The following is a 27564-nucleotide window of genomic DNA, read 5'->3' as shown; positions in this document are numbered from 1 at the left end:
TGAAGGGATGCTCTCTGGTGTCATACGTCCTCACTCTCACTCCGTCCATCATTCAGCGAGCGGGAGCATCGCGGGGCTCGGGGAGTGTGTGGCAGCTGTGCATGCTAGCTGTGTGCAAGTGTATGTGTGTGTAATCAATTTGTTTGCATACATTTCAAAGTCTGTTTATGCACATGTGTACAGTATGTATTAATAGTCCGTCTGTCAATCTGTCAATATTAACGTGCGCCATGTGTCTGTGTACAAATTGTGTGTTTTATGTTTGTATGAAGTGTGTGTGTGTGTGTGTGTGTGTGTTTTGTATGCATGTGTCTACATGCAATGTGTCTACTCCTCGTTGCCCATCTGGTGCTGCTATGCTGTGCTGCACAGCCAGCTCTCTAATAGCTCCAATAAGCCTGTGGTTTGCTGCCTCATACACACACACATATATACACAGATATGTACACACTGGCGCATGAACACACACACACACACACACACACACACATACTTACACAGTTAACACAAACCTTTACACACATGCCTCCTCTCGCTGTTATTCTTCATCCAAGAGAAAGAGGCCGAAAAATGACCATTTATTTACTTTGAGCTGTGGGGCTGCGGCAACACCGCCTGCCAGCACCAGAAGAGAGAAAAAAAAAAGAGTCAAAGAGCGAAACAGAGGAGGGAGTAGGAAGGCAAAAGGTAGGCGAACAACAGAAGAGGACAGAGGGAGGAGCGGTGGACGAACAAGAAACGAATGAGCCAGAAGGAGCCACAGGTTGAGAGCGAGGGAGCGAGTCTGCTGGTGGATGTGGAGCAGCGAGCTGTGGTTTGGTCCAGTGTAGCGTTTGGTTGTGTTACAGTCTGGCTGCGGCTTGTGTGGGTTGGGTTGAAAACGAGCGGGGGAAACAAACCCGGGCAAGAAAAAGTAGCTGAATTCAGTCGGAGCACTTGAAAGCACACATTACAAGCACTTAATAAATGTATCTTCCAAGTGATTTAGGTGCGTGCCGAGGTTGTGTAAGTGACTGATGAGACAAATTAAGGTTCACCTCATCTATTGCAAATATTTTGAGTTGTATTTGTGTTTATCCAAGTCTGCTGGAGGGAGCGCGCCGCCCTTCCCAGCCTGCTCCTGGCTGAGGCCGTTGGGGCTCCGTTCAGTAGCAGAGTGTCTTTCCAGCTCGCAGGGCCGCACTGGGTCCAGGTCCAACAAACTGAGAACTTATTTACATTCGCGGGGGGAAAAATATGCCTTTTCAAATATGCCTTACAAGCCATTTCTCGCCAGAAAAATATTTCTACACATGTAAACAGGACAAATTGTCAACTTAACTTTGACGTGATTCCCCTGGATGTGGTGGATTACGCTCAGATTCAAAGCCAGGTTGTTCCAGTTTATCCGACAAAACAGGTCTCTCTTCAACTAGATGTTTATTTGAAAGCCCCTTGGGAAAAGGCAGGTGTTGCCAGTGTACACAGGCCTAATGTGGTTTGGGGAGTTTACCTTCGAGCACAAACTACAGGTGCCTGTAGGAGTGTGTGTGCTGCGCTGCACACAAGATAAGATGCCCGAGATGGGAGGAAAGCATGTGTCCCACAACCCTCTGAGCAATGACGTCTGAGGCGACAGAGATGATACAACTGGACTGACTGACTGACAGACACACACACACACAAACACACACACACACTGCTCTACTCCGAAGGCCAAGGTTGCCACAGTTACCTGCTCTCTGTTTCTGTTCCCTCTTCCGCTCTTTTTCATCCCTCTCTCTCTCTCTCCCTCCCTCGTCTTCTGTTAATCTGTTCCAGAGCATTGTGATCGCATGGAAAAAAACATAGCAAGTGCACATATTTCCCCCTTAGCCAAGAGTGAAAACACACACACACATACACACATACACACACATACACACACACACAGGGTTGGGGATGGGGTGAGGGCGGCTGGGAGAAGGGGGGTTGCATGATGGGGAGAAAAAAAAAAGCGAAATAAACTGTTTATTCAAAGGCAGCGCTGAGCCCTTTTGTTGTGGTGGGGACCTGTCTTTTATTAGCAGCCTGAAAAGCCTTCAAAGGCTGGAAAGACAGAGGACATGCCAACAGACGAGTGTATACAAGGCAGAGGAGAGGGGAGGGGAGGTGGGGGGGGGTAGATGTGAGAGAAAGGGGGGGACGGTGAAGGGGACAGGGCAAAAAGGTTTTAGAAAGAGGCAAACGAATAAAGTCTGGGGACATGAATGGGTAGAAAGGTCTCGCAGGGGGGAGGCGGAGGAGGAGGAGGAGGAGGTGATGGAGGGTTGAGAACTTGAGATGGTGCCACTGGCAGTGAGGACACAGAGCGAAGGCCAGCGCAGAAGGAAAAGGGGGGCTGCTGGGACTCTTCCAGATGGACCATAATATGGGGAAACTGTTCCGAACTGTTCTCATATGTTTGCAGCTTTTTACACTGGCAGGACTTTCACAGCGTCTTGTAACTGATTTTGTCAGCGTGTGTGTGTGTGCATGTGTGTCTGCTGGGGAGGTTAAGAGGAGAATGATGTTTTATATCAGACCTTGATAGTTGAGAAAAAAAAAGTCCTGGCAGAGACTCTGTGTATGTGTCTGTACCTAAATCTGTACACAGTTATGAGTGTGTGTTTGTCAGCGTGCTGTGTGGTAGGTGTTTGTGTGCATAAACTTACACGTGTTAGCGAGATGGATGTATTTGGGGATGGCTTGAAGAGGCAAAGGAGACATTCCCTCATTGCGTAACCTCATCTCTTATCTCTGCTCTCAAAGCAAACTGTCAATGCTACGTTCCCGTCTCCCCCCTCTCTCCCCCCTCTCTGTATCTCTCTTTCTGGATCAAGTCTTCAAGGGCACAACCGTTTTGCTTTCCTCCTCACTCATCCTGCTTTCCATCTCATCTCCTATTCAAGCTGTTTGTCTACTTTGGAAAAGTGCTGTTAAAGTGATGGCCACTATGATCCAACCTTAAAACACTGTGTGCGTGACAGTGTGTATGTGTGAGTGTGTGTCTGCGCACGCGTGTGTGTGTTTGTGCTGAAACAGAAAAAATAAGCTGATGGTATGAACCATGTGTGTACGTCTGTGCATAATGCGTGCAATCTATTTTAGCGTTTGTCTGTTGTGTGTTTGCGTGCGCCCGCCCGTGCACGGTGACCGCTCTTGAAGCTGAATCAAAGTGCTCTGCTTTCAATAAGAGTCACAATCAGCAAAGTGGCAGCAAGCAATGACATCACTGCAGCTGGGTCCCCAGCTGGAGCACAGAAAGGACTTTGGCAAGTGTGTGTGTGTGAGTGAGTGTGTGTGGACGTGTGTGTGTGTGTGTGTGTGTGTAACAGAGTCAAAGACCAGTGTATGCATAGTTTATTTGTAATATGCATATTTCATGCAATTCGTAAACTCTGCGGCGGAGCAAGATGCAAGCAGGTCCGTGCCAGTGTCAAACCTTTCCTCGCCGCGTTCATGAGAGTGAGTGTGTGTGTGTGTGTGTGTGTGTGTGTGTGTGTGTGTGTGTGTGTGTGTGCGTGTGTATGTGTGTGTATGGTGGCTGAGAGCGTAAGTGAGATTTCCAACCTCAGTCGTCCCCATCAGTCTCTCTGCACATTCTGTGCTGTGTTTCTATTGGAGCAGACAGTGCTGCGGTGAGAAAAACAACAGGAATTTCATCTGTCATTGATTAAGCCCATTAACGGTGGTGTCTGATGTCTTTTACACTCATTCCACACACACCGACACGCAGCTGCACTCACAAACACACAAAGTCACACACACACACTCACCCTGACTCCCCCTCACTGCACTGCTACCAAGACTACCATACAGTAACGGACACACCATGGAAGATCATCAAGATCCACACCATTACTGTGTGTCTTTTGTGTGTGTGTGTGTGTGTGTGTGTGTGTGTGTGTGTGTGTGTGTGTTTGTGTTGGGTGTGAATGGATTTTCACACGCTAAGTCATGCAAGCCGGAAAATACTGATCATAAACTTCCAACCAACATGAGCAACCAACAACCCCACAGAGAGCCAACACACACACACACACACACACACACACACTGGAGGCGCAAGCTACTGACGCGTTTAACACACAAGCATCTACACACACACACACACACACACACACACACACACACATTGTAAACTGTGCTCGTATGAACAAACCATGCTTTCAAACACACACACACACACACACACACATAGGACACAGCCACTGAAAACACACTGCTACTGAGCATACCGCGCAACCAGACACTCCAAACTCACTAAACAAATGTCTGATGTTGTCACTCTGGTATTTACCACTCCACCACTGTCAGTTTATAAGCCAGCCTCACTACTTTGAATGTGCAAGCATTGTGATTTTAGCTGCGTGCTGAAAGTACAGCTCACATAATATGACAGTTATTGGTTGAAAACAGAGCGTGAGTGCTACAATTCCACTACGTCGGCATGGTTTACGTCTCTGTTTGACTGTAAAATGAAAACAGAGATGAAAGAGCTCATGTGTTATTGGTGTAAATATTGTTGTTTTCATCACCAAAGATACTCTGAGCACACTGTCTGTTTGATGTGTTCTCTGCACAAACCCTAAAAATGGTGAAAACACCACCCTGAAAACCTCTCTCCTTCATGTTATTCAGGTTTCAAATGATTCTGCCCAAATTTGTTGGAATCTACAAAAAACGTAGCACTCCAGGTCCACTTACTATCTTTTTTTCTTGTCATTTCAACCATATCATCAGATTGAGGTGCCTCAGCTCTCACCCAAATCTGAAACTTCAGTCTTCGGTGGTTGCATCTCACCTGTGTGACATCTCTGTATCTAATGAGGAGGGGATATGATTGAAAGTTTCAAAAATACGCTGCCAAGTGGACCTTGGGTTAAGAATATTTTTGGGAAAGTACTGTGGTTTCACATTGAGAATCAACTTTCACGCTGGGTTTAAAATCTGATCTGATCTGTCATGCTGATTGCACAAAACTGTAGCAAACGATGTATGAGATGTTTTAAGGGCTCCATTTGATCTAATGGTGCAGCCAACAAAGTGTCGTCTCGGGTTTAAATAATTCATCCAGTGCTGTAAATGTCAGAAATTGTTTCCAGTGCCATTGTCAAAATGTCCAATGTGTTTTGATGTACTTACATTTCAAAGCAACACCAGGATGCAGGAGGCTGGCCAACAAGAGACGAAAAAAACATAAATCAAAAGAAAAACAGTTCAATGAAATGAAAAGACAAAAGTAGGCAAATGTTCAAAATACAGCTGTGCAACAAATTAAGACAAAAACAACATTAAGTGTCTTATTAAGATCTTGAGCCACTACAAGCTGCAAATAACAGCTTTAAACTTGGTGTCCAAACTCCATCACCATCAGACCAGAAGATATAAAATACAAAAGGTGTCGTTTGACATGTCAGTCCAAAACTAATGACAGATGTTTAATTGTGTTGAGATCATGAACTTTAAAGCCTGTAGCACATGATTTACATAATTTTCATGCTCATCGAACCATTCAGTGACCCAAGGACGAGCACAAGGTTGCGTTAAAGGTTCTTCAAGCCAATTTGCCCACTTTGACAGATCTGCCCCTCTGGAGGAAACAAAAAGGTTGTTGTGGCTGTATGAATGCGAGCGCCCTATAACTGATACAAGTTAGACCAAATTCAGTGTGTTTAAAAAAGACAAAAAAAAAAAGAAACCTGATGCAAAGCAAAGGGATGCCCTATGCCTTGAGTCATTTAACACGGTATCATCCAAACTTAATAATATTGCTGTTGACTGAGAGCTCTTTGTGAGTCTTCACTGTCTTTTTGATGTTATTATCAAAGTCTTTATAGGCAAGTCTTGCCACTCTGCAGCCATCTTGATCTTGGCAATGCCCCCAAGCAGTTAATACAGGTTAAGACAAGGCACCTATCTAAATGAATAGGGAAGTAGCCAGAAGTTCACTTTCAAGGGTCATGGACATAAAAACTACATTTGAATCTGATAACAACATTGGCGACTTTGCCCAACAATAACATTTAAAATGCTTTCTTCCCGCAAGGTTTCACAACACCAACTTTTCTTTACAGCTTAATACAGAATGGCTTTCAAAAGTTAGCATGAAAAAAAATGCTTTAAGGTTTAATGTCATACTTGTGAATGACCTCACCTTGCCTAGTAATCTTGTGCATGATCAGTATATTGTTCTCTTCACTGCTTATTAGAAGTCCATCTGCAATTCCATGAGTCTCAACTGTTCGCTGCAACAATGTGATTGGCTGATAACTTTCCTGATTCTGGCATGACACATTTCATGGAGCCGATTTCAAAATGTAAAATCACTCCTTAGTTGCAACAAAGTTTCATTATGGGGAAGTATGAGGATCTGATGGTTTTGACTTTTGATTTATGCCAGATTAGGTATTGCATACTATAAATATGAAGCTACATGTCGAATGCAAACACGATGCCGAACGAAGTTAGTGTGCCTCGGCAGGCCAAACACCCACCTTAGCTTCTTTCTGGCTTGTGACATGAGCTGCTAGCTTCCTTCAGCACATTATACATTTTCAACCAACAAGCAGATGTAGCTGATAGAAGTCATCTTATTCCATCAGTTTTCAGTTTAATAGCAAAGGCCCCTCAAAATGTCTGTGCTTGTCCCTGCAGTGACCCCTTGTGCCCTCTGTGGAAGCATCTGCATCCGTTAAGTTTCTCCATTCAGGTTTCTTTAATTTGTCTCCCATCTGTGTATGGAAAATGTCAATTATCAGCTTCATAGGAATGTTCATACGGCCATGAGTCTTGAGTGAAGGAGACGCTTCTTAATTGCCGTGCAGCGTTTCAAAATGTGTGGGAATATATTTTTTGGCTTTGCTCTATACAAAGGAATTTAAATGAAGATAATTTAGTTGTGTATAATATGAGTCTCCCTGTTCTTTTCCATTTTCACCGTTTAATCCAATATGTAGTTGTTTGGGTATTTATAGCCTCCGAAGTTTCCTTTCACTTCGGTCAGCGCAGTTCTCACCAGATCATTTGGATCCAGAATAGTTCCCTTATAATAAAAATCATTTTCCTCCAACTGAGCTGAATACAGGCTATTGAGCTGAAGAGAATAATTTGACCAAATGGTTGTCTAGCAGCTGTCACTACTTGATTCATTCATTTTTTTTTTTTTTATTGCAGAAGCAAGAGGAGAGTTATGACTTACAAGATATAAAAATAGAGCTTTCAAAGGGATGCAGTTTAATCATCCGACAACCCAACTGTGAGTCTCAAACCAGTCAGAGGGGAAAAAATATTATCTGTATGATAAAAATTTACATTGGCAAAGCTCTTTACAGTGCTGCGGTTAGTCATACTTCCAGCGACAGAATAGAACAGAGGGTAAAGCAGAGCTGAACACAAAGCATACGGCGGAACAGGAGAGGAGAGTGAAGCCAACAGCAGAGACCTGGGGGAACGGAGCGGCGATGAGGGACAGCTACCAGAGACACCCAGCAACTCACATGGGCATGCACAGCAACCCACACACACCAGTGCACAAGGGCTATAAAAAACACACACGATTACACACATAGATACACAGTGCAGGAAAGGGCACGCGTGCAAACACACGCCCCATCCAACAACAACACACCTGTAGTGCACGCGCAATCGGCGTCTTTGTTCTAGTACACACTGAACACACAATCTCAAGCTGGTTACCACAAATCCTTTTCTTATCTGCACGCTTCTTCTCATTTTTTTTTCTCCCAGCTTCCATCTCTGCCCCTTCTTCTCCTTCTTCTTCTATCAAATTCCAAACATCCGTCACATTCCATATTTCCATCACGGGAGACAGCCCCACGGCCTTGCCGCTCTCCAGAAGTCCAAAGCTCTGTCCAACACACCAGTCTGACTCCAGAATCCTGTCATGTGCTATAATTTAGCTCTTTCCAGGACGCTTTACTTTCCCTCTGACTGTCACTTCCCATACATCACTGTCATTCAGCTCATCTGTCGGGGGTCTGGGAAAAGGGCTGCGGGTGACTGAGCAGAGGTGTCATCAGATTCCTGTCTGAGGTTTTCTCAGTTGTTTCCTCTGCTCAGACACACACACACATATCTGACCCGAGTCTAAATGACAAAGGACAGAGGTTAAAGGCAGGTGGGTTTACAGTGAGTGAGAGGTTGAAAAGAGGAAGGTAGTAAGTGATAGAAGCCAACCGAGAGAAGTGTGAGCGAGGGGGAAAGAGCGTGAGAGACCGAGAAGGAACGAGCAGAAAAGGGAGAGTAAAACAACAGGCAAAGTGGGAGAGAAAAGGAGAGGGAGAAAGCCTCCGGAGTGCTTTTTCGCTCCAACGGGACAAAAGGTTACAGCATGACGGGGGTAGGTGTCAGGTGATGTGTGACAAGTCCAAATTAAAGATGACATAATGGCGGGGGCCCGGATGGGGTCCAAACTAGGGGCTGACTGAGACTGAGGGTGGGGGCAGATCGTGGCAACCGAGTCGAGCTGGGCCATGCTGGGCTGGCCTAGGCTGGGGCTGGGCAGCAGGGGGCTACCCTGCAGGCTCCTCCATATGGAACGCGTTAGCCTAGCGATTGCTAATGAAATGCAGGCTGACGTCAGGCAGACACCCACCCATTGTTTTGCTGCTTAATTTGTTATAATATTTGTCTTACAAATGAGGATTTTGCCAGGACAGAGGAAGAGTGAGAGGCTGCAGCTGCAGATGAACAGAGGTGGGCGAAGGGTATTAGAGCAAGAGCCCGACGTTGAGGCCGCAAATGGGTTTTTTGAGCGCTCGCGGTAAAGGTAGAGAAAAGCTAGGGGACTTAGCATAAGTGCTAGCAGAAGAAGAGCCAAGGCTTCAGCTGTCTAAGTGGGAGGTATAGTGACCCGAGGACTAGCATGGGTGGGTGCGCTGGGAAGGGAGGGGCCGCTGTGAGAGGCTCAGAGTATGTGTTAATTGCATATGGAAGTTTTTAAGCATCAACAAACATTTGTGCATTACTCACAACAATTTGTTTTAAGGAATGCATCACCCAGGTTACTCCTGCAGCTGCCCGCTTGTTAAATGCATCCGTATTTACACTCGGTCCAGTAAGTGTTGTTTTTCGTAATTCTTTCTCCTCTCTCTCTCTCTCTCTCTCTCTCTCTCTCTCTCTCTCTCTCTCTCTCTCTCCGAGCCCATTCACCCAGTTTCCAACATACAGAGAGGTCTTCCGAAAATAGGCTCAGTGAAGCAAGTTAAAGAATGCTTTTGTTATTCCAAAAGGACTTGTGCTGTAATTGACCACCACCTGGGCATCTGGCAGAAGTCACAGTGAGCCGGAGAGAAGAAGGAGGATGCAGAGGGAGAGGAAGGAGCAGTGGACGGAAAGAATGAAAGAAACAACAAAAAAAGGGGAGATGAATAAATGGAGAATGGGGGGAAAGAAAAGAAAGGAGGAGAGATTAATGGAGGTGGGGGTGGGGGTGAATGATGGAAAGTGTGTGTGCTGTACCCCCCCCTCTCTTTCTCTCTCTCACTCTGTCTTTCTCTGTCTCCTGCTCTCCCACTCTGACATGTCAATTCGAAGGTGCTTTATTGGCGTGAGTAATGATGGGAGGTGTTGCCAGGGTAATTACATAGCACATTAAAGGGTTTCATAAACATTACAGTTCCTCCTCTGCCCGGTGGCAAGGCTAAAGGGGCAGGGAGGGAGGAAAAAACAGAAATGAGGGAAGCGGACACAGTGAGCGGTGAGCAGAGGCAGCACAAAGGAGCGCGGGAGAGGAGGATGGAGGAGTAAAGGGCACTCGCTGGAGGGGTGGGGGGGGGGCGAAGAAGGGAGGAGTGTGGAAGAGATGAACAGAAAGGACGAAAGGAGTGAAGGTTACCATGATCATGGATTCCATCGCTGAGCGCCTGAACATGAAAAAGGAAGGAAAAAAAACAACATGCTGGATCGGCGTCCAACACGAGCCACAGCTGCAATTCACATCATTATGCATGGACAGCACTGGATAACTCTCCCTCTCACACACACACACACACACACACATCCACACAACTTTGTGCATACCCTTGTTGACACAATCTTTGCATGCGCTCGTAACCATTCACACTATAGCCACAAAGCCCACACACTCAGCTGTGCACAGTCTGTCACTGAGGGGTCATGACACCCTCACTCAACCAAACATACACAACCACAAGGACCATAATTAAACAAACATCCACCCAGCCGCTGAGCGCTGCGTATTTATGTACAACCTCACTGGTCGAAAGCAATTATCTTCTTCTTCTTCCTCCTCCTCTCTGCCAATCAGTGTCAGACGGCATGTAGTGCCAGTCCCACAGTAAATCGGGTTTTTCCGTCTTTAATGTGCAGTGCTGTAGCATTCTGTCTCTACTGTCTTGCATTTAAATGTCAGATGTGCTCTAGCTGAACTTTATTTCTGTCTGTGGTTTCATTTTATTGGGCCGGTCAGAAGTTTTTGGCCCCCGCGTGAGCTTCTGTCATGAGTAACTGATAATGCTGATATACGATCCAGGTGCATGAAGATGGTGCTCAGTATGTTTTTTACATACCACTTCATCAATGCAAAGTGTCCAAACTTCAACAAGTACTCTTGCCAGATGGCACAGAGGTGAAGATGAGACAGTCTTGCTGCTGGATTGCATATGCTGATGCATCTAAGGTCGATGTTATGCACTTGGTTAATATGAAAGGCACACAGATGTTTTGGATCAGTCGATTTTTTTGGCAAAAAAACGTCCGCAGCGATGACGATAAACTTTTGAGGCCACTGAATAACATCCATAATGAGAATCGTACCACGCACCCCATAGCCAGAATAGGAAGACTACCTGGGTACGATTCACTCTGTAAAAACCAGGCTTTGGCCTAACAGTGACAGGCTAGATTGCATGAATAATCACCCTGACACAAATCCAACACAGCATCAAACCCTCCAACTTGAAAGTGTCAAAGTAAAGTTATTCCAGCACTTCAGCTGGTCTAAGTATAGAGACAACAGCTGCAATGGATTCTGGGAGGGAGGAGAGTAAATGTTCATATTCGCTGGATTAATCTTGCTAAGCGAGAGAAGGGAGCAGGCTGTGCACCACCAACATCGCCACTAATAAAAACAATATTTTGCTTTTCTCTTCATCTCGGCCGCGGCTCACTATCGCACAAACGGCCCGCCGCTAATTAATTCCTGCTCTTACTTAGTTGCAGCTGTCGATTCTCTCATCTTGCAGACGCGGACAAGTGGCGAACAGGTTCTCATTTCAAAGCCCGGCACACTGTACACATTCCTTGACTTCGCATGGGCCCCCCTGTCATCAAAGGGCCTTTATTAAGTGTCTCATACATTTACACATTGGGGAACAGTTTAAACTTGGCCTGTGATTAACAGACAGAGGATATCTATCCCAGAAACCAATGTTAGGCTGACATCTCAACATCTGATGTGAAGTTTAAGGTCCATGTCTGCAGGTATTAATCAAAGCCACAAGCCTCTCTCTCCCCGCAGAGATCCCACATATACACAGGCCTGCCTTCCCGCTCCCTCCTCCCATCCAAACATATACAGCCCATTCCTTATAGACGGAGCTAATTGGACACAATCCACTGCACTTGACACATCTAAGAACTCCAAATCTGTGCAGTGTCACCAGAATGATGGATTGCATTTATACTGTTCAAAGTTTTCACAGTGTCAAACACTTTAGAGTACACAGCAGGGGGGACGATATCGCCTGTCTGCCAACTTGCTTTGACTTGCATCCAATCCAAGGACTATCTAAACGCCACTCACACCTCCACACGCACACAGACTCGGTTATAACGAGTCAACAATGGGCCAGCGGCTCAGAGCGCTCCGAGCCCTGCATGTGGTTCCACTCCAGTCACCCATAACACAGAGTCCAGCACACCATCCCTCTCCTCCACGATGACCTTGGGGTCAGGCCAGAATGCCCTCATATAATGAGAGTGCTGTTTGGGGATTTGTTGGACTGTGATAGAGAAAGGGCAAGCACACGCAATGCACCCTGGGTCTTTGTCTGGGTGCTGACGGTATTGACGAGCGCTGATCGATGTTAATTGCTAGACAGAATGGCCATATTGACCAGGCTCCCTGGATGAAGAAGCCTGCAGGCCCAGTCAAAGGGAGAGAGAGAGAGAGAGAGAGAGAGAGAGAGAGAGAGAGAGAGAGAAAGCTACTGGGCCCAAACCTACAGCAGCTACAGGGCCCCAGACACACACACACACACACACACACGGGTCTCATTCACTTTAATGAGTCGAGAGAGGAGCACAAAGGCATAACGTCCATCAATGCCAAGTCTATTCAACACAACAGAGGGTATATGCAAAAAAAAATAGGTGTCCTGGTGTGTGTCTCTTTGTGTGTTTGTGCACATGTGAGTGTGCATTTATGGATGATGTGTGTGTGGCAAAGTTGGTCCGCATGAAAGTAAGACGGGCGTTTGAGCGTGGAGGGGACGGAAAGGGGACATCCATGTATGCGGGGATGTGTGCGCACATAAGTTTTGTGTGTGTGTGCATGTGTGTGTCTTAGCCGAGGATCAATAGGCAGGAGCTGCAGAGGCAAAGACATGGGCAATCAATACGCTGGCTGCAAACAGAGGGAGGGACAGAGCGAGCAGATAAAAAACAGCCGGGGAGATTAAAGAGACGGATAGGGAGAACAGAAAATGAATGAGAAAGAGTGATGTGACAGAAGGGGGGGGCGGGGGGGGTTGCTTGAAAACCTTGTTCTGTCTTAACTTTGTGTCATTTTTTTGTGTATTAAGATAAGGTGAGTGAAAGGACTGTCATTGCCAAAGCAAAGGAATCTTATAAAGAAGGAAGGGTCATTACATCACTGTGTCTCACATATCTATGTCGCACGACTTCTGATGAAGAAACGCCTCGTGAAGATGAAGGAATACAGTTCAGATCTGATTTTTTTCTTTTTTCTCTACAAATGATAGACAGGGCCGATGATTTTGTGATCGAACGAGACAGGTCCAACCAAATGTCGCTGATGAGACGCTGCGAACAGGGGGTTCCCTTACTACTTGAGGGACAATAAAAACATCAGTCCTTTACCTTCTCTCTGAAGTGCGTCATTCATTTTCTGGAGACATTTCCTTATCAGAGGTCAAACAACATCGATGTGTTGGGTTTTAGTGTGTTTCTCCATGCATAGACTTCAGTACAGTTGACATCACAGTCTAGCACCAAAGCGACATTGTGATGTAATGACCCTTGATTCTCTTTATTCCTGTTCCTTCTCCAAACCCAGGTAACGTTTTGGTTGCATGAGATCCCACCTTCTTCTTCCCCACAGAAGGGGTTGGCTGTGGGTCATTTTCTGAGCCACAGGTACAGCTTTGTTTGGCGAGTCTACGAATGTTTGAGCAACAATATGTTATTGTAACTGTCTATGGTTCCAGATGTGAGTGGGGCTCAATCTAATTTTGTCCTTTATTTTCTTTTCGTGTTTCAGCCGAAACTTGTGCTCAGCCAAGGCAACGCACTGAGCTTTGTTTCCCAGAAGAATCTCAGTGTAGCATAAATTTTACAGATTTACAGTGAGACTAAGTTTGTCAGCATCAGTAACCTTTTGGAAAATCCACATCCAAATCTTCTCCTACCGTTAAATCAGGCTTTTCGTGCACAGTGCGAGACCGTCGTCAGGCCCTGCTGCCTGTTATTTCTGACTCCAAAACCTCGTACCAAGATGTGCTACAGTCCCCGTTCTGAACTCTTCCATCTGGGCTTAAGAGTACCAGACGGGCCCCATACCTCATCACCAGAATGTGGCTCAAATCCCTCTCCACAACATTTACACTCGTGTCCCTTGCAGCCGTGCGGTGAGCAGCGAAAAAAGAAAAGAAAAAAAAAACAAAAAAAAAGCGCCCAGACACAGGTGCAAAGACAGAGGGAGCCAGTAGTAGGAAAGAAGGCCAGAGGCTTGTCTATGGAGCATGACTGGAAAGGCATTCAACCACAGTACCCCTACCCAGCCCAGCTCAACCCTGTCCAGTTGCAGAAGTCTGTGTGTGTGTGTGTGTGTGTGTGTGTGTGTGTGTGTGTGTGTGTGTGTGTGTGTGTGTGTGTGTGTGTGTGTGTGTGTGTGTGCGCGCGAAAGAGTGATTTGAAAGTACAATGTTGAAAAGAATAAGCCTACACTTTGAGCCAAGATAACTGTCCCTGATGTATGAGGCCAACCCCCTCCCACCTCTATTACACACACACGCACACACGAACGCACAAATTGACTCTCTTTCCCCACCATTCTCTCTCTCTCTCTCTCTCTCTCTCTCTCTCTCTCTCTCTCTCTCTCTCTCTCTCTCTCTCTGCGCCCTGGTGTGTGTGAGCGCGCGCGCGCGCGTGTGTGTGTGTGTGTGTGAATGAAAGGTATGGCAGGAGTGTTGTGTTGGCTTGGCTGACCGTCTGCGGTTGTGCGGCGGTGAGAGGGAGTTTTGGGAGCGCAGAGCGGGCGTTGCTGCCGAAATCCCTGAGAAATGTTCGTTTTGGATCCGTGTCCGTGCTTACATACCGCCCTCCCGACTGTCTCTCATTCTGCGTTTCATTTTTCCCTCTTAAGGTTTAACTTAAAAGTTATGAAATGGGGGAGTCAAAATACATCAGTGCGGCGGTGCTGCACAGTGTGTGTGCGTGTGTGCGTGCGCGCTGTCCTCCACCCTCCATCCTGAGGCCAGTGGGGCTGCAGGGGTGAGGTTATCTTCGGGGGGAGATAAAGGAGGGCAAGAAGTGCGCCCGGTCTGCAGACAGATGTTCACTTGTGTGAGGCAGGTGTCTTTGTCTCGTGAGGATCTCTGCAGAGCGCGAGGCGGCTGTTTCACGCCACTTTCTCCGACTTTTTCGAGAGCCCGGCTGATTTGCTCTGAGGTGCATTTTTAAATCGCGTTTTCTGGAAGCGAATTAATTCCTCCCGAAAAACCATGACATCATCCGAATTGTTTCCAATGCATCTGACTCGTGTCAGGAATTTCCACAAACAAATATCAGTTGAGACGAGGCCGCAGATAATCGCCCGATTCGGGAAGAATGACAGTAACAAGTTGGTGCGGACTGTAAACAAGCGAAATTATCTCACCTCGTTAGCAGATGTTTCTCATATAGGACGGAACACTTGTTAAAGGGGGATATTTTTTTGCAGTGTAAGTTGGGTCGGCATCGCATAGCGACTGACTAATCCCATTTTGATCCAATAAGTGTGCATGTGCGTGTGTGTGAGGCAGAGAGAGAGAGAGGGGGAGAGAGAGAGAGAGAGGTGGGAGGGGGAGAGAGGAGAGGAGGGAGGGAGGGAGGATTGATCCGCGTCTGTTAAAATCTTGTTCTGGTTTTTCTTGGAGTGAGGTCTGTGCCTGCCGACGCGCCTCTCCTGTGCAGCCCCCCTCAACAAGAGCTTTTTATGGAAGGAAACCTTGGAATTTTCTGAAAGGGAGAAGGATCTGCATGATACCAGTGAAGTGGATAAAAAAAAAAGAACGCACGGCTGGGCTCTCTCTTTTTTTGCGTTCTCTCCTGCGTTTTCTCTTCTGGTGTCTGAATGAAACTGGGAGGCAAATATAAAGGGAAGAGGGACGGTGCAGGTTGTGGACTGGGACTCGATCTGTCAGTGTGCTTTTGAGTAAACACGTTTTCCAGTGCGCCCCGTTTTTAACTTTTATTTCTTCAGAAACTGGCGAGCTCGACTCCTCGCCTCTTGCACGCCGCGGAGTTTTGCCTTTTTTTCTCGGAACGAGGAGACTTTCGTGTTTTTTTCCCCCTGCAGAGAAACTGCTTAAACTTTCTACGTTTAAAAAAATAAATAAAAAGATCGGATTGCATTTTCCCCCTTCAAACATTTCGGAGGTGATGTCATCGTGCTGTGTTTTGGCTGGTATTGTGTCGAGAGGGCGCAGAGAGGACTGCTGCAGCCAGGCGGTTACCAGCGGCTGAGGCGAGCGGGGAAGTCCGGAAAATCAGGTGCAAAGTGCGGCTGTTATTTCCTCGCTGTGTCGCGGGTGGCTGAGTCCGCCACCCAGTCACAGCTGTTCCCATCCTCTCCAGCCACCCCTCCCTCCCTCGTCTTTCTTTCCCCTTTATTATCCCCTCCCATTCTCATTCAGCACTCTCCATATACCCCTCTGAGCTGGACCGCTCCGGGACCTCATCACCCTCTCCGTCGGACACTGTTGGTCGGTGTCACCTGAGCCACAGACCCGTTGAGCCAGCGTGGGGGCGCAGTCATGACCGAGGCCGCCCTGCATTACCCTGCGCACGCAGAGCCCCCGTCTCCAGCTCGTCGTTTTCTCCATCAGCCAGCCCAGGTAGCCCACCTCCAACAGCTCCTGACCCTGGTCTGCTGGGACTAAACCTGCCTCCTGCTCCTGCCTGTGCCGGAACAAACACTCCATCACTTTCTTTTCTCACCTCACCGACAGCATAAGTCATTTTGGAGAGCTTGCTGTTGTGCTGAAACATTACGCATTGGATTACGCAGAAGATTACGCACGCGGCGCATCTGTCCACGGGGCCGAGCATCACTCTGAGGGTCAGCGAGGTCGACTGGAGTTGGTTATCTGTCACGCGTGAGCGCGCTTTCACCTGTTCCCTCTCCTTGTCGGGGACGCGCAGCCTTTAAAGCCCTAACCTCCCCCTGTTTGCTCCCCCGCCCATTCGTCTCTCCACCGGTCTGGACAGCTGTTAGAGGTTGCCCGGCGGTCACAGTGGCACAGTTACCCCGGCCTCACACCCCACATTGCCCACGCCCGCACATTCACCCACGCTGGGGGAACCGGGGCACGCCGCCGCCGATGCCAACGGGAGTGTCCGCTGACTCTTTGACTCTGCACAACATCCAGCGGATTCAAAACACAGAGGGGAACTCTCCGGACTGTCGGACTGGCTCAGACCGAGCGAGGAGACTGTCTCTGGGCCAAGTTCCATAGTGGAGGGGGGAAGCAATGTGGTCCCTTCTTTCCACGCTGACCGTCTTGTAAGTCACTTTATCCTGTTCAAATCTTATGTATCCACTTTGGTCTTATCTCTGTCTGCAGTTGTTTAAACTAGTTTCAGGGCAGGCCTCGCAACAGATGAAGATGATGGAGAGGAGGGTAGCAGTGTCTAACGATTACATCACTCCTCATCAGTCCCCATAGAAAACATGCCATCGAAGGCCCTGTTTTGATTGGCTGACAGTTCAGGGTCACTGGGTCAGAGTCAGGGCCCCGTTACTCATAAAACCTGCCATAAACATCTCCATCACCATCTGCACTTACTTCAGGGATGGCCAAGCTGGCTTAGAAAAGGCCATTTTCCCATCGCCAAGAAAATGCTTCTTCTTTTTTTTTTTTTTTCTTCCCCCCTATTGAAAATATTTCAGAAGTTGAGTCAAATAACACCGGCTTTATCTAGTGGGATAGGAAAATGATAAATTGCCAAGAGCAAATCTAAGGGAGGAGGATACAGACTCAGGGGGCTTGAGTTTGCCCATTCGAGGTGTGTCTTGTTAAAAGCCGAGGGATTTATTTTTCTTTCTTTGTGTCGGCTGTACTTCTCCCAGATGGCAGTCATCTCCAGATACTTCTCATTCCTCAGACAACCTGGACAGGGTGTGTGCTCCTGCTGCTGCTGCTGCTGCTGCTGGTGTCTGCCTGACTTTCTCTCTCTTCGTCCGTGTCTCTCTCACACTGTCTCCACTTACCCACCTAACTGCCTACATCTGTCTTCCTGTCTTTGCCTATACCCCCGTTTTTTTTTCTTTTCCACAGATACTTGCTCAGATAAAAAGTATGAATTAATAACCGATGAATGATGGCGCCCCTGGCAGTATCTGAGGAGGAGCAAGTCTCACTGTTTAGTCTGCTGGTTTTAGTTTATGTATTTCGGAGCCAATCATCTCTCCATTCATTTCCTTCTTGCCTATCAGCCACACTGTTTCATCCGTGTTGTTTTCCCCCAAAATTCTTCAGCTGGTGAGAAAAGCCAAGGGGGCCTTTTTGCCACAACAACCTGTTACAGTTCCTCCTCTGAAGCCGCAGCTCCATGTCTAGGCCCTCCGCTCCTCCGCAGGCCCCATTACTGCTCATTCCACTCACACGCCCACTAGCCTAACCACTATTCTTCGCCGAGGCCCACTGCTGAACATCTGAAACTCTCGCACCGTGCCGAAGCCCACTGCACCAGTGTTGGCCTACCACGATAACCACTGCTACACACAGCTGAAACCGCCGCTCTGTGCTGAGTCCCACCAGGCCGACCGCTCTCACTCCACGCTGCTGCCCAGTCCTCGGCGCTGAGGCCTGCTAGTCTAACCGCAGCCTCCATATGGTAGATCTGCTGGGACGCAGGTTTATGATGTCAGACCCTTGCTTGCTTTGGCGGCCGGCCAAGGCGCACCGGGCTTTCCCTCTCTCCATACCTCCTTCTGTCTTTACTCTCCCCGACTTTTCACTTGGTTGCTCTCTTATTCTCTCGTTTTCTCATCCCTCCCTCCCTCCCCCCCGATCCCCCACTGATCCTGTCTCCCTCTTTCCTCTCGCTCCTTCTCTTTTCTCTCTGTGGCTGGCATAATATGGAGTGTCTGTGGTTTTTGTGGGAGCGGGGGAATCCAGTGCCGAGGCACTTTTCCTGCAGTGTCCTCGGCAGCAGTGCAGCTGTGGTGTTTTAACAGCTGAGAGTCCTCACAATGCACAGGCGCTCAGGTTTTTTCGGCTGCGCAGGCAAAATGTGAGGGCCAACACTCCAGTGCACTGCCCGAGGTATCTGCATCTATTAGGAGCGAGTCAGGGGCCAACACACCAGCCATGGGAAAAAACATGTTGAGAGGGGGAGAAGGGAAGCGAGATGGTATATGTGTGTGAGTCAGGAGGCAGCGACATGTGTTAAGATGTGCATGAGTCGACCCCCCCTTCATTCCCATTATTTATCTTTTTGTCTACTTCTCACGCCAGACCACACTCTGTGGTTACACGACTGTCTCTCATTTTGCCACTTTTTCTCCCCTCCGTCCTTCGAGATGTAACGTTAGTCTTTGTTGACCCTCTCTCCTCCTCCTCCTCCTCCTCCCTCCTCCTCCTCCTCACATCTGCCCATTCTTTCTGATTTTATCTCACCTCTTTTATTATCTGTCAGCCTTCCCTCGCCTCATCTCCCCTCTATTTATTCTTACATCACCTTCCCCTGTCCTGTCTTCTCCCTATCCATTTGTGTACTTTTCAGTCCACCTCTCTCTCCTCCTCACTATCTCCCTCTCTCAGCAGCGTGTATGTCTTTGCTTTGGCCCAGCTGTCAGCTGCGTGCTCCGCCTGTACACACACACATTCACCCCGCACACATCTGCACATCTGTGTGCATGCCCATGACAGTGTGGAGGAGTCACCCCGCTAACCCCAAACATAAAGATAGGAGGCAGGGAACGATAGGAGAAAGGTAGAGTGGATCGAGAGATAAGGTAGAGGAGAGATAGGGAAGACGTCAAGCCAGAGAAAGAGAGCGGAGCGCAGAGAGCGAGGGAAGAGGCATGCAGAGAGAGATACCAAGTGATGAGGTGGGGAAAGACAAAATTCGCAGAATTGCTGTTCAGCCCACACACTCGGTTCTGAACCTCATCAAGTCTTCAGCCACTAATTCAGAGCAGTTCAAGGACTGCCAGAGTAGATTTTTGCGCAACACAATCCCTCCCTTACTAAAGCTGTAAATAACATCTGATACATCCAAGGTCAAGGTCTAAACTTCAATTAGGCAATGTGATAATGTGAGAGGAATTTTAATTGTAAGTGTAACCAGCTGTTTCAATCATAAATGTATCTGACGGTCCAGATAGTCGAGTAAGTGATAATACTTAAAAGGTATGCTTTCAGATACAATATAAATCACTTCTGCACGATTACTCCCCACTGATCGATTCCTCCATAAATCATCTTTCCACACGTTTTTCCCACTTATTCATAGCATCTCTAAATGTAACCACAGTCCGCCGCTCTCCAAAGCCACATCACAGCAAGTGTACACCTGTAGTCCAGCCCAGCTGTCTACATACACGGGGCAGCCAAATAAGCCAGCCCATTCCCTTAGATGTCCAAACCAGAACATGTTCTAGTTGTCTCGGCATGTTTGCCATTTCGCCACGGTCCAATCGGGTCATTTGGAGGCCAGATTTTGGTGTGGCGAAAGTCAAGAGCGGGTCAGAAAGTGGGTTTGGACAGAAGGCTGGTAGCGTAACGATAAACACTGCTCTGGGTGTTGTCTGTCTGCCGATGCCTGGACATCTGCCTGTCTGTAAGTCAAGTCCTGGTGCCAGCCACACACCCAGCAGTGTGAGTAATCGCCCAATGAGGAAAAGAGATGTTGAACAGAAAGAACGGCAGAGAAGAAAGAGATGGAAATGATGGTGTCACTTATGACTCTTCCAACAGTCAGTGTTGCTTACATATTTCTAAACTCATCTGTTTTCACTTTTTTGTCAGATGTATCCAGATGTTGCTGGTGATGTGCAATCCATTACAGGTAAGGATCTTCTTGCAGGGCAAGGATTCTTCGTACAGTATGAAAGACAATTTGTATGCTGGTAGTACATGCAGTGTTTCCAAGCCCGTTCATAACCCTGTGTGTGTGTTAACAGCAGGTACTCGGTGTGGATGGGGTAAACTTCAGCGTGCATGTGGAGAACCAGACGCAGGTGCGAGACACCATGAGTCGGCGACACCACCGGGTCTACCAGCTCTACAGCCGCACCAGCGGCAAACACGTGCAGGTGATCGGACGCAGGATCAGCGCACGAGGAGAAGACGGAGACAAATATGGTAAGACACACACACACAGTGCATGCGCATTGCACAGTTCGTACATGTGCGCTCACACCAACCGATGGCTGCGAGTACAAAGACTTGAAGGGTGACCAAGTGCATGCATGAGTGGATACAGAATGCAACTGTGCAGGCGCACTCACAAAAGCACACACACACATGCCTCCCCAGGCTTTGGCAGAGGGGCAGTGGAGCTTGTCTTGGGAGTACAAAGACCTCATCGACTGGCTGCTGACTCAATGATTCACAAGAGAGCAAAAGAGAGAGCGAGCAAAAGAGAGAGAGAGAAAGGGAGAGAGAAGGGGGGAGAGAAGGTGTTAGTGAAAAAAAGTGTGAGTGAGCGGGAGAAGCCTGGCAGGTAGTGTCGGGCTGAGTGTTAGAAACTCATCTCCTTCATCGATCCCTCCATTGATTTCTCATCCTCCCTGTTGTCTCCTCTGGATTTAAAACAGCAGGCTTCCTTTACCCTCCCTCCCTCCCTCCCTCCTCCAATACTCCCTCTGTCCATCCCCCACTCCCGCTTCCTCTCCACCTTCCATCTCTAATGATGTCTAACCCATTCTTAAACCACACAGAATGAATGGGCAGAAGAAAGCCAAGCCGTAAAAAAAGCTAGAGTTCACATTCTGCGTGTGCTCACGTGGCAAAAATCCTGTCCATTCACAAACATGTCAGGTTGCTATCACTTCAAGCCATAGATATGGGACCACAGATGCAAAGCCGGTCTGTTATATTGACACAATCCACCCAAAACTGACCAGCTATGGTGATGACGTGTTCCACAGGGGAACCAAGAGCAGAGGAGAAAGGAGAAATAAAGCAAAAGGAGGTGTAAACATGAAGTGAGAGAGCAGAAGGTAGACAAGAGGAGAGTTGGGGGAAGAGAGAGGAAGAGGGCAAGAGGGAGGGAGGTATTGATTTCTCTTGACCCTTTTGTTGACTAAGGTCATGTAGGAACCATTTTAGGGATTTATTTTTAAACAGGCACAAGCGCTCTCTGAAGATGTGCGGTCGGTGAAGCCGTGGTGCCTGGAAGGATGAACATGCACACACACACACACACACACACACACACACACACACACACACACACACGCGTATATACAGAGGCACACTCGCACCTCTAAAACAACAGCACCGCAGACGCCGAGTCTGACTGTTCCCCCGCTGCTCTCGGCCCACCGTGCTCCGTCTACTCCTGGCTGTTATCTGTTTTACGAGGCCCATTTGTGGTCAGCGGCCTCACATCCATGTGTGTGACCAGGCTTATCTGACAACCATCTGTCCGGCGTGAGACATTTACATCTGTGTGTGATTTATCAGCACATTTAATAGCAACTATGAATCCCAAAACTGTGATCCAATGTGAATGCCTTATCTAGTTTATAGCCAAATCTGATTTAATGGTGGCTGGTAATCTGCGCAATTAGTGTCACGCTTGTTGGCAGTGTGGCTGGCTTGAAAAACGGTTCTTTGCTATGGCTACGTGGGCCCTAAACGAAGGTCTTTCTACCTCTAAATATGTGTCTGATACAACTTGATATCCTTGTGAAATTCTGCCAACACAGCATGTCGTATGTCTCTTCAATGCCTGTGGCTCTAATGTCTGTCTGTCCCTCTGTCTGTCCCTTCACAAGCCCAGCTCGTAGTGGAGGCCGACACCTTCGGTAGCCAGGTGAGAATCCGGGGCAAAGAAACCAATTTCTACCTGTGCATGAACCGCCGCGGCAAGCTGGTAGGAAAGGTGAGATTTCTTCCTTTTAGAGACATCTTTTTAAATAAAAAATATCTTACAGTTTCCTGACCAGCCTCTCTTTGTTTCTCCCAATGTGTGTGTGCGTGTGTGTGTGTGGATACCTGTGGTTTCTCTGCTCTCTCAGAAGGCCAGTAATCGAAGCGCAGACTGCGTCTTCGTGGAAAAGGTTCTGGAAAACCACTACACAGCTCTGATGTCAGCGCGCTACACAGGCTGGTATGTGGGCTTCACTAAAAGAGGCCGTCCTCGCCGCGGACCCCACACCCTCCCCAACCAGCAGGACGTACACTTCATGAAGCGCTTCCCGCCAGGGGAGCAGCCCGACCTCACCACACCCTTTCGCTTCACCACCGTCGGCAGGCGGGGCGGCAAAAGGGTGCGTGCTACTGGGCCCCGCTAGTAGTGGCTAACGCTAGTACCCACTGTCTTGTCATCCAAAGCCTTGACCTGAGCCTGACAATGGCTAACCCACTCATCTCTTCTGTCGCACACGACTGAACACCTCCCTTTGTTGGGACAAACATTGACCAGAAACTAGATGAATCATTCACGGGGTTTAGCTTTACACCTACTAATTTGCCACTACAGCCCCCTAGTTAGTGATCATTCCTCTCAGTTTTAGTTCCCTTACTGGACCAACTGGACCATTTCCGGTCCATCGCTGGAAGCTCTCTGGACCTGGTCTGCTTCCCTTCATAGGCCAGAAACACTGACAGGAAACCTGAAGGGCAGCCAGAGTCCCAGGCTCTTCGAAGGCCTTTATTCCACAACCACAGAAACCACAAGGCCTTCATGTCTCCTGTTCTGGACCAGCTGGACAATATCAAGTATGGGAGTGCAACTGGACCAAGCAGAGAAAACAAGGGTGGGAAAGACTGACTGAACAAGAAAGTGGGTGCTTAGCCCAAGGATAAAGGGAAGACAGGAAAATGGCGGCGTGGACAAAGGGATTGAGTGATCTGCACAGATCAAAATGGACCAATAATGGATTGTTGACATGTGACGCACTTATTTGTCTCACTGCTAGATTGGTGGGAACCTGTGAGATTGTTGGATGAATGGAAGGATCGAGTGACTGACTTGCTGAATAAATGCATGTTTGCATGACGAAGACGAAGACAAGGAAATGTACCTAAGAGTGAGTGTGTGTGTGTGTGTGTGTGTGTGTGTGTGTGTGTGTGTGTGTGGGTGGGTGGGTGTTTGGTGTGTTTTAGTGTGTGTGTGTGTGAGTGAGTGCATCAACAACCATGAGTGAAGCTGGATCGCAAGGGACTCTGGAAAGGGACCATTCAGTCCCTGCATGGACCCGTGACAACTCACCGCAGGGACTGAAGCTTTAGGAACTCGAATGTATAAAAAAAAAAAAAACCACCAAGCTGCACCAAAAACAGCCAACCAATCACCGCAAACCAAACCAACACCCGACCAAAGACAACTGGAGACCTTCTTCATGACTCCTCCTGACGCCCTGCCCCCCCGAGGACACTGCACCCTCAGCTTATAGGTGCAGAGGGTGACGAGCGCAGGGGCGAGCACGGCGGCGAGGGTGCCTTGTCGATAAAGCATTGCCATAGAAATGACCCAGGGGATGATGCTCCCGTGCGATACCGTGGATACAGAATGCTGCTACCAGGACATTCAGTGGAACAAACCAAAGTCTCACGCATACACAGGAGAAAAAATATTAAAGGGAACAATTTATTGAAAGTTATATATATTATATATATAAAAGAAGACAGAAACCCTAAATAAGCAATCTTACTATGATGGTTACTATAATTATTACGATAAAATTATTTCATTTATTTATTTCAGCTCTGTGTGCAGCAGTCTTTCTCGACTCAGTAAACCTTACAGAAACACTTCCTGTGTCTGTCGGCCTCTTTCTACCGCTTCACACTCCTTTTTGTCAAAGGGATCTTTTCTGATTGACCGAGCCAACTGATGTTGCCGACTGACTTTAGTGATCAATGAGTTGATACATAAAAAAACGAATCGGCAACAGTTTTGATAAAGTAGTTGTTGTTTTCTTTGTTTTATATCATTTCAAATTGAGAAGCTTTGGGTTAAACAGAACAAGTGACTGGAAGTCATTTTCTTGGGCTCTGAGAGACAGGGGTTGGGCGGTTTGAGGATATTTACCATTATGGAGTACAAATGTGTCAACCAACAGAGATTGTACACTAACATTTATACTCAGACATCTATAACCTTATTATCTCTGGTGTTACTCAGCTGTGGACTGTGCCAGATCACCCACTGTGAATAGAAAGCTGGCAGACCCATCAAGACATAGACACAAGACCTACAGGGGTGTCCTGGAGTGAATGGCACAGGTTAGATCCTTTGGGTCCTGTGGGTTGTTAGGTCGGCCCTCAAAGTGTTTGGCCAAGTGGCATTCTTCTTCTAAACTCCAGGGCGAATATTTCACTGTAAATAGATGATCGATGTTTTTCACTTCCCCTGCCACTGGTTTCAATGTTGTGGCTGATGTTTGCTGAGGAGTGTTCCTTAATTCTTTCAGGTCTTTAACTAACCAGAATAACCAAAAACAAACAAGGTCCTATAGTGATCTTATCCAGGAACGTTCTGAAATTCTTCTGTATCAGGATATATATAAATATTTTGATAGGAAGTTACAAAGAAAACTGATGACTAAAAGATGGATTGCCAATGAAACTTAATTAGTTGCAGCCCTAGCTGGCTTCAGAGCGATTAGAAAACTACATCATAGATTTCAAAATGTTCCCAGAGCGAGTATCGGCGGCAGACTGCCGCACAATGGCAAGGGCTTCACTCTCTTCCCCCTACCAGGTAGAAGAACTACTGCGAAAGTATGAAACCTTTGCATTTCTCACAACAATTCATCATACGGAGTGCGGAAAAGCTCCTCGACCCCTGCAAGAGTCTTAAATCAAAGCAGCAGATTTGTAATAGGGACAAGAGGAAAAGTAGTTATCAAAGTTCTCGTAAGACATTAAATTGGACCGGCCTCACTCAGGAACCTTTTGCAAACTGCTGAGCGCCAAAAATCAACAGTAACCTCCAGATTCTACAGTTTTTGCCTTGAATACACAGCATGAAAGGATCAGACAAAGCAGTAGAAGGGAAACATGCAGTAGTGAGATAGAGTTTCATAGCTGCTTCTCCTCTCATCTATCCTGCTCTTATCCCCCCCCACTCCACCATTCCTCCCCTTCCTTCCCCATCCTAGCAGGAGGTCACTGAAGAGATGTCGCTGCCAAATGACCCAATCATGCCGGCAGACACAAACAGCTGACTCAGGGGGGGAAAAAAAGGGTTTTACCAGAGGATTCCTATTGCAAGGCAGCAGGAATCTGCGCTGGAGGGGGGGTGGTATAAGGAGGAGACAGTGGGGTGGAAGGGAAACAGGGTGTGGGGGTGGGCTAAAGAAGAGTGAGTATGGGGGTGGTGGGGCGAGCTGTTCTTTTCTGGAACGTTGCTCCAGTTCCACTCGGGGAATGATGGAAATATTCCGCGTAGCCAAACCCAGAGTGGAAGGTGTATGGTAATCATGTCGGGGAAGGAATGCCAAATATGTGCGTGAGAACGGAGCTGTGACCTGAGAGCTGCAGGAATTATGGGCCAAAATCCCACAGACCCAGAGGAAGCACACACACCCATATCCAACACATACACACATCATATACTAATGGTGCTCCACCAAGCACAAATCCATCCCACATAAGTTACTCCCAGAATTTGAAGCATTCTACTATACTATACTAAACCCAGAAGATTTTGAAAACCCTAACCCCGTCAGCAGGCCGAGCTCCCCTCCTCGTCCCGGTCGAGAGGATACACGCTGTACAATAACCAGACAGACGTGTTATCTAGCTCAGACACACTGGTCAGGCCTTTTTCTCTATAAAGGCACCACTTTTAGCATCTCAAACACACATTCCTCCTTCACAGTTACACTGTTTACAGGACTGGGTATGTGATCTAGAGTAACAGGTTATTTAGACTCCAAACTTGGCTACCAAACAGTCAGAGCCCAAGTCTCATAAACACATAACACTGATGGAGATGGTTGGGTTTATACTCCCACCTGGTGGCCATCCTGAACACACTGGTAATGTCATCTCAGCACAGCTTGACCAAACATTTGATTCACGTTAGAGCAACACTATGTAACACTCAAGTGGAGAATTGATTACTGGTTCTCCTCAGGGCCACAAACCCAAATAATCAGCATGTGAACACCTGTGTATGAGACTCAACAATGAACATTCGTCTCCACAAAGTTACACTTTGTTGCTTTAAATGACTTCAAGTCAAAATTGTGAAAAATAACAATGATTACAGTAAGTTTCTGCAGTAACATTTAGTGATAAACATCATTAACAAATGGCAAGTTCACAATTAATTAACTTTTAGACAATAGTTCTTTCCTTGCAAAATACTATATAAACCTTTTATCAAATTTTAAATTGATGTTAATAATACTTGGTTAACAATGGTTAATAGATGGTTTGTAAATAAGTTAATTGCTAACAGTGAAGTAACTATAAACTTAAGTTTAATTAACTATACATTTCATTAATTTCACCATTCATTAACGAGTTATGACCAAGTGTTACCGTTTTTGCACACCAGTGTGTAGAATCAAGACCGTAACAGTGAATTTGTGATATAAAACGTGCTCCCAAATGAAAAAAGAGTCAACATGAATTCCGCTACTTTTAACTGTCTGGAATTCTGCATACTTTTAAGTCACTTGTACTCAGCTTTTTTTAATGTTTCATATTGACAGTCAGACATTGTTTCATTTGATGGTCTGAAAATTGAAACATTGCTCAAGTGAATACATGCGATTAAAAGCTGGATTCCCAAGTCAGAAGTAGATTAAAATTAACTGAAGCCAATGTGTGTCAAGACTTTAAGACATAGAATGTGACGGGATGAAATGATGGTTTAAAACAACTTACCACAGTGTTGTCGTCCATATTTACACCATCCATCGATCTTTTACATTTAACAGCA

General features: G+C 47.1%; 1 protein-coding gene across 2 annotated transcripts; it reads left to right on the top strand.

Annotated features, from left to right (window-relative positions):
- The first annotated feature begins 15361 nt into the window (after nucleotides 1-15361).
- On the top strand, nucleotides 15362-24406 carry fgf18a (fibroblast growth factor 18a). Of its 2 annotated transcripts, none has more exons than XM_037076068.1 (5): nucleotides 15362-16990; nucleotides 20463-20502; nucleotides 20618-20798; nucleotides 22439-22545; nucleotides 22685-24406. In XM_037076068.1, exons 1-5 carry the CDS (start codon nucleotides 16959-16961, stop codon nucleotides 22955-22957), a joined length of 633 nt encoding a protein of 210 aa, XP_036931963.1. In that variant the 5' UTR covers nucleotides 15362-16958; the 3' UTR covers nucleotides 22958-24406. The 2 variants fall into 2 exon arrangements, with proteins under 2 accessions (XP_036931963.1, XP_036931962.1); XM_037076067.1 differs by having other exon boundaries at nucleotides 22682-24406.
- Nucleotides 24407-27564: the final 3158 nt, after the last annotated feature.

The sequence above is a fragment of the Acanthopagrus latus genome, chromosome 18 (assembly GCF_904848185.1).
Source record: "Acanthopagrus latus isolate v.2019 chromosome 18, fAcaLat1.1, whole genome shotgun sequence".
Taxonomy (NCBI): domain Eukaryota; kingdom Metazoa; phylum Chordata; class Actinopteri; order Spariformes; family Sparidae; genus Acanthopagrus; species Acanthopagrus latus.
This window is presented reverse-complemented; position numbering and strand designations above follow the sequence as displayed.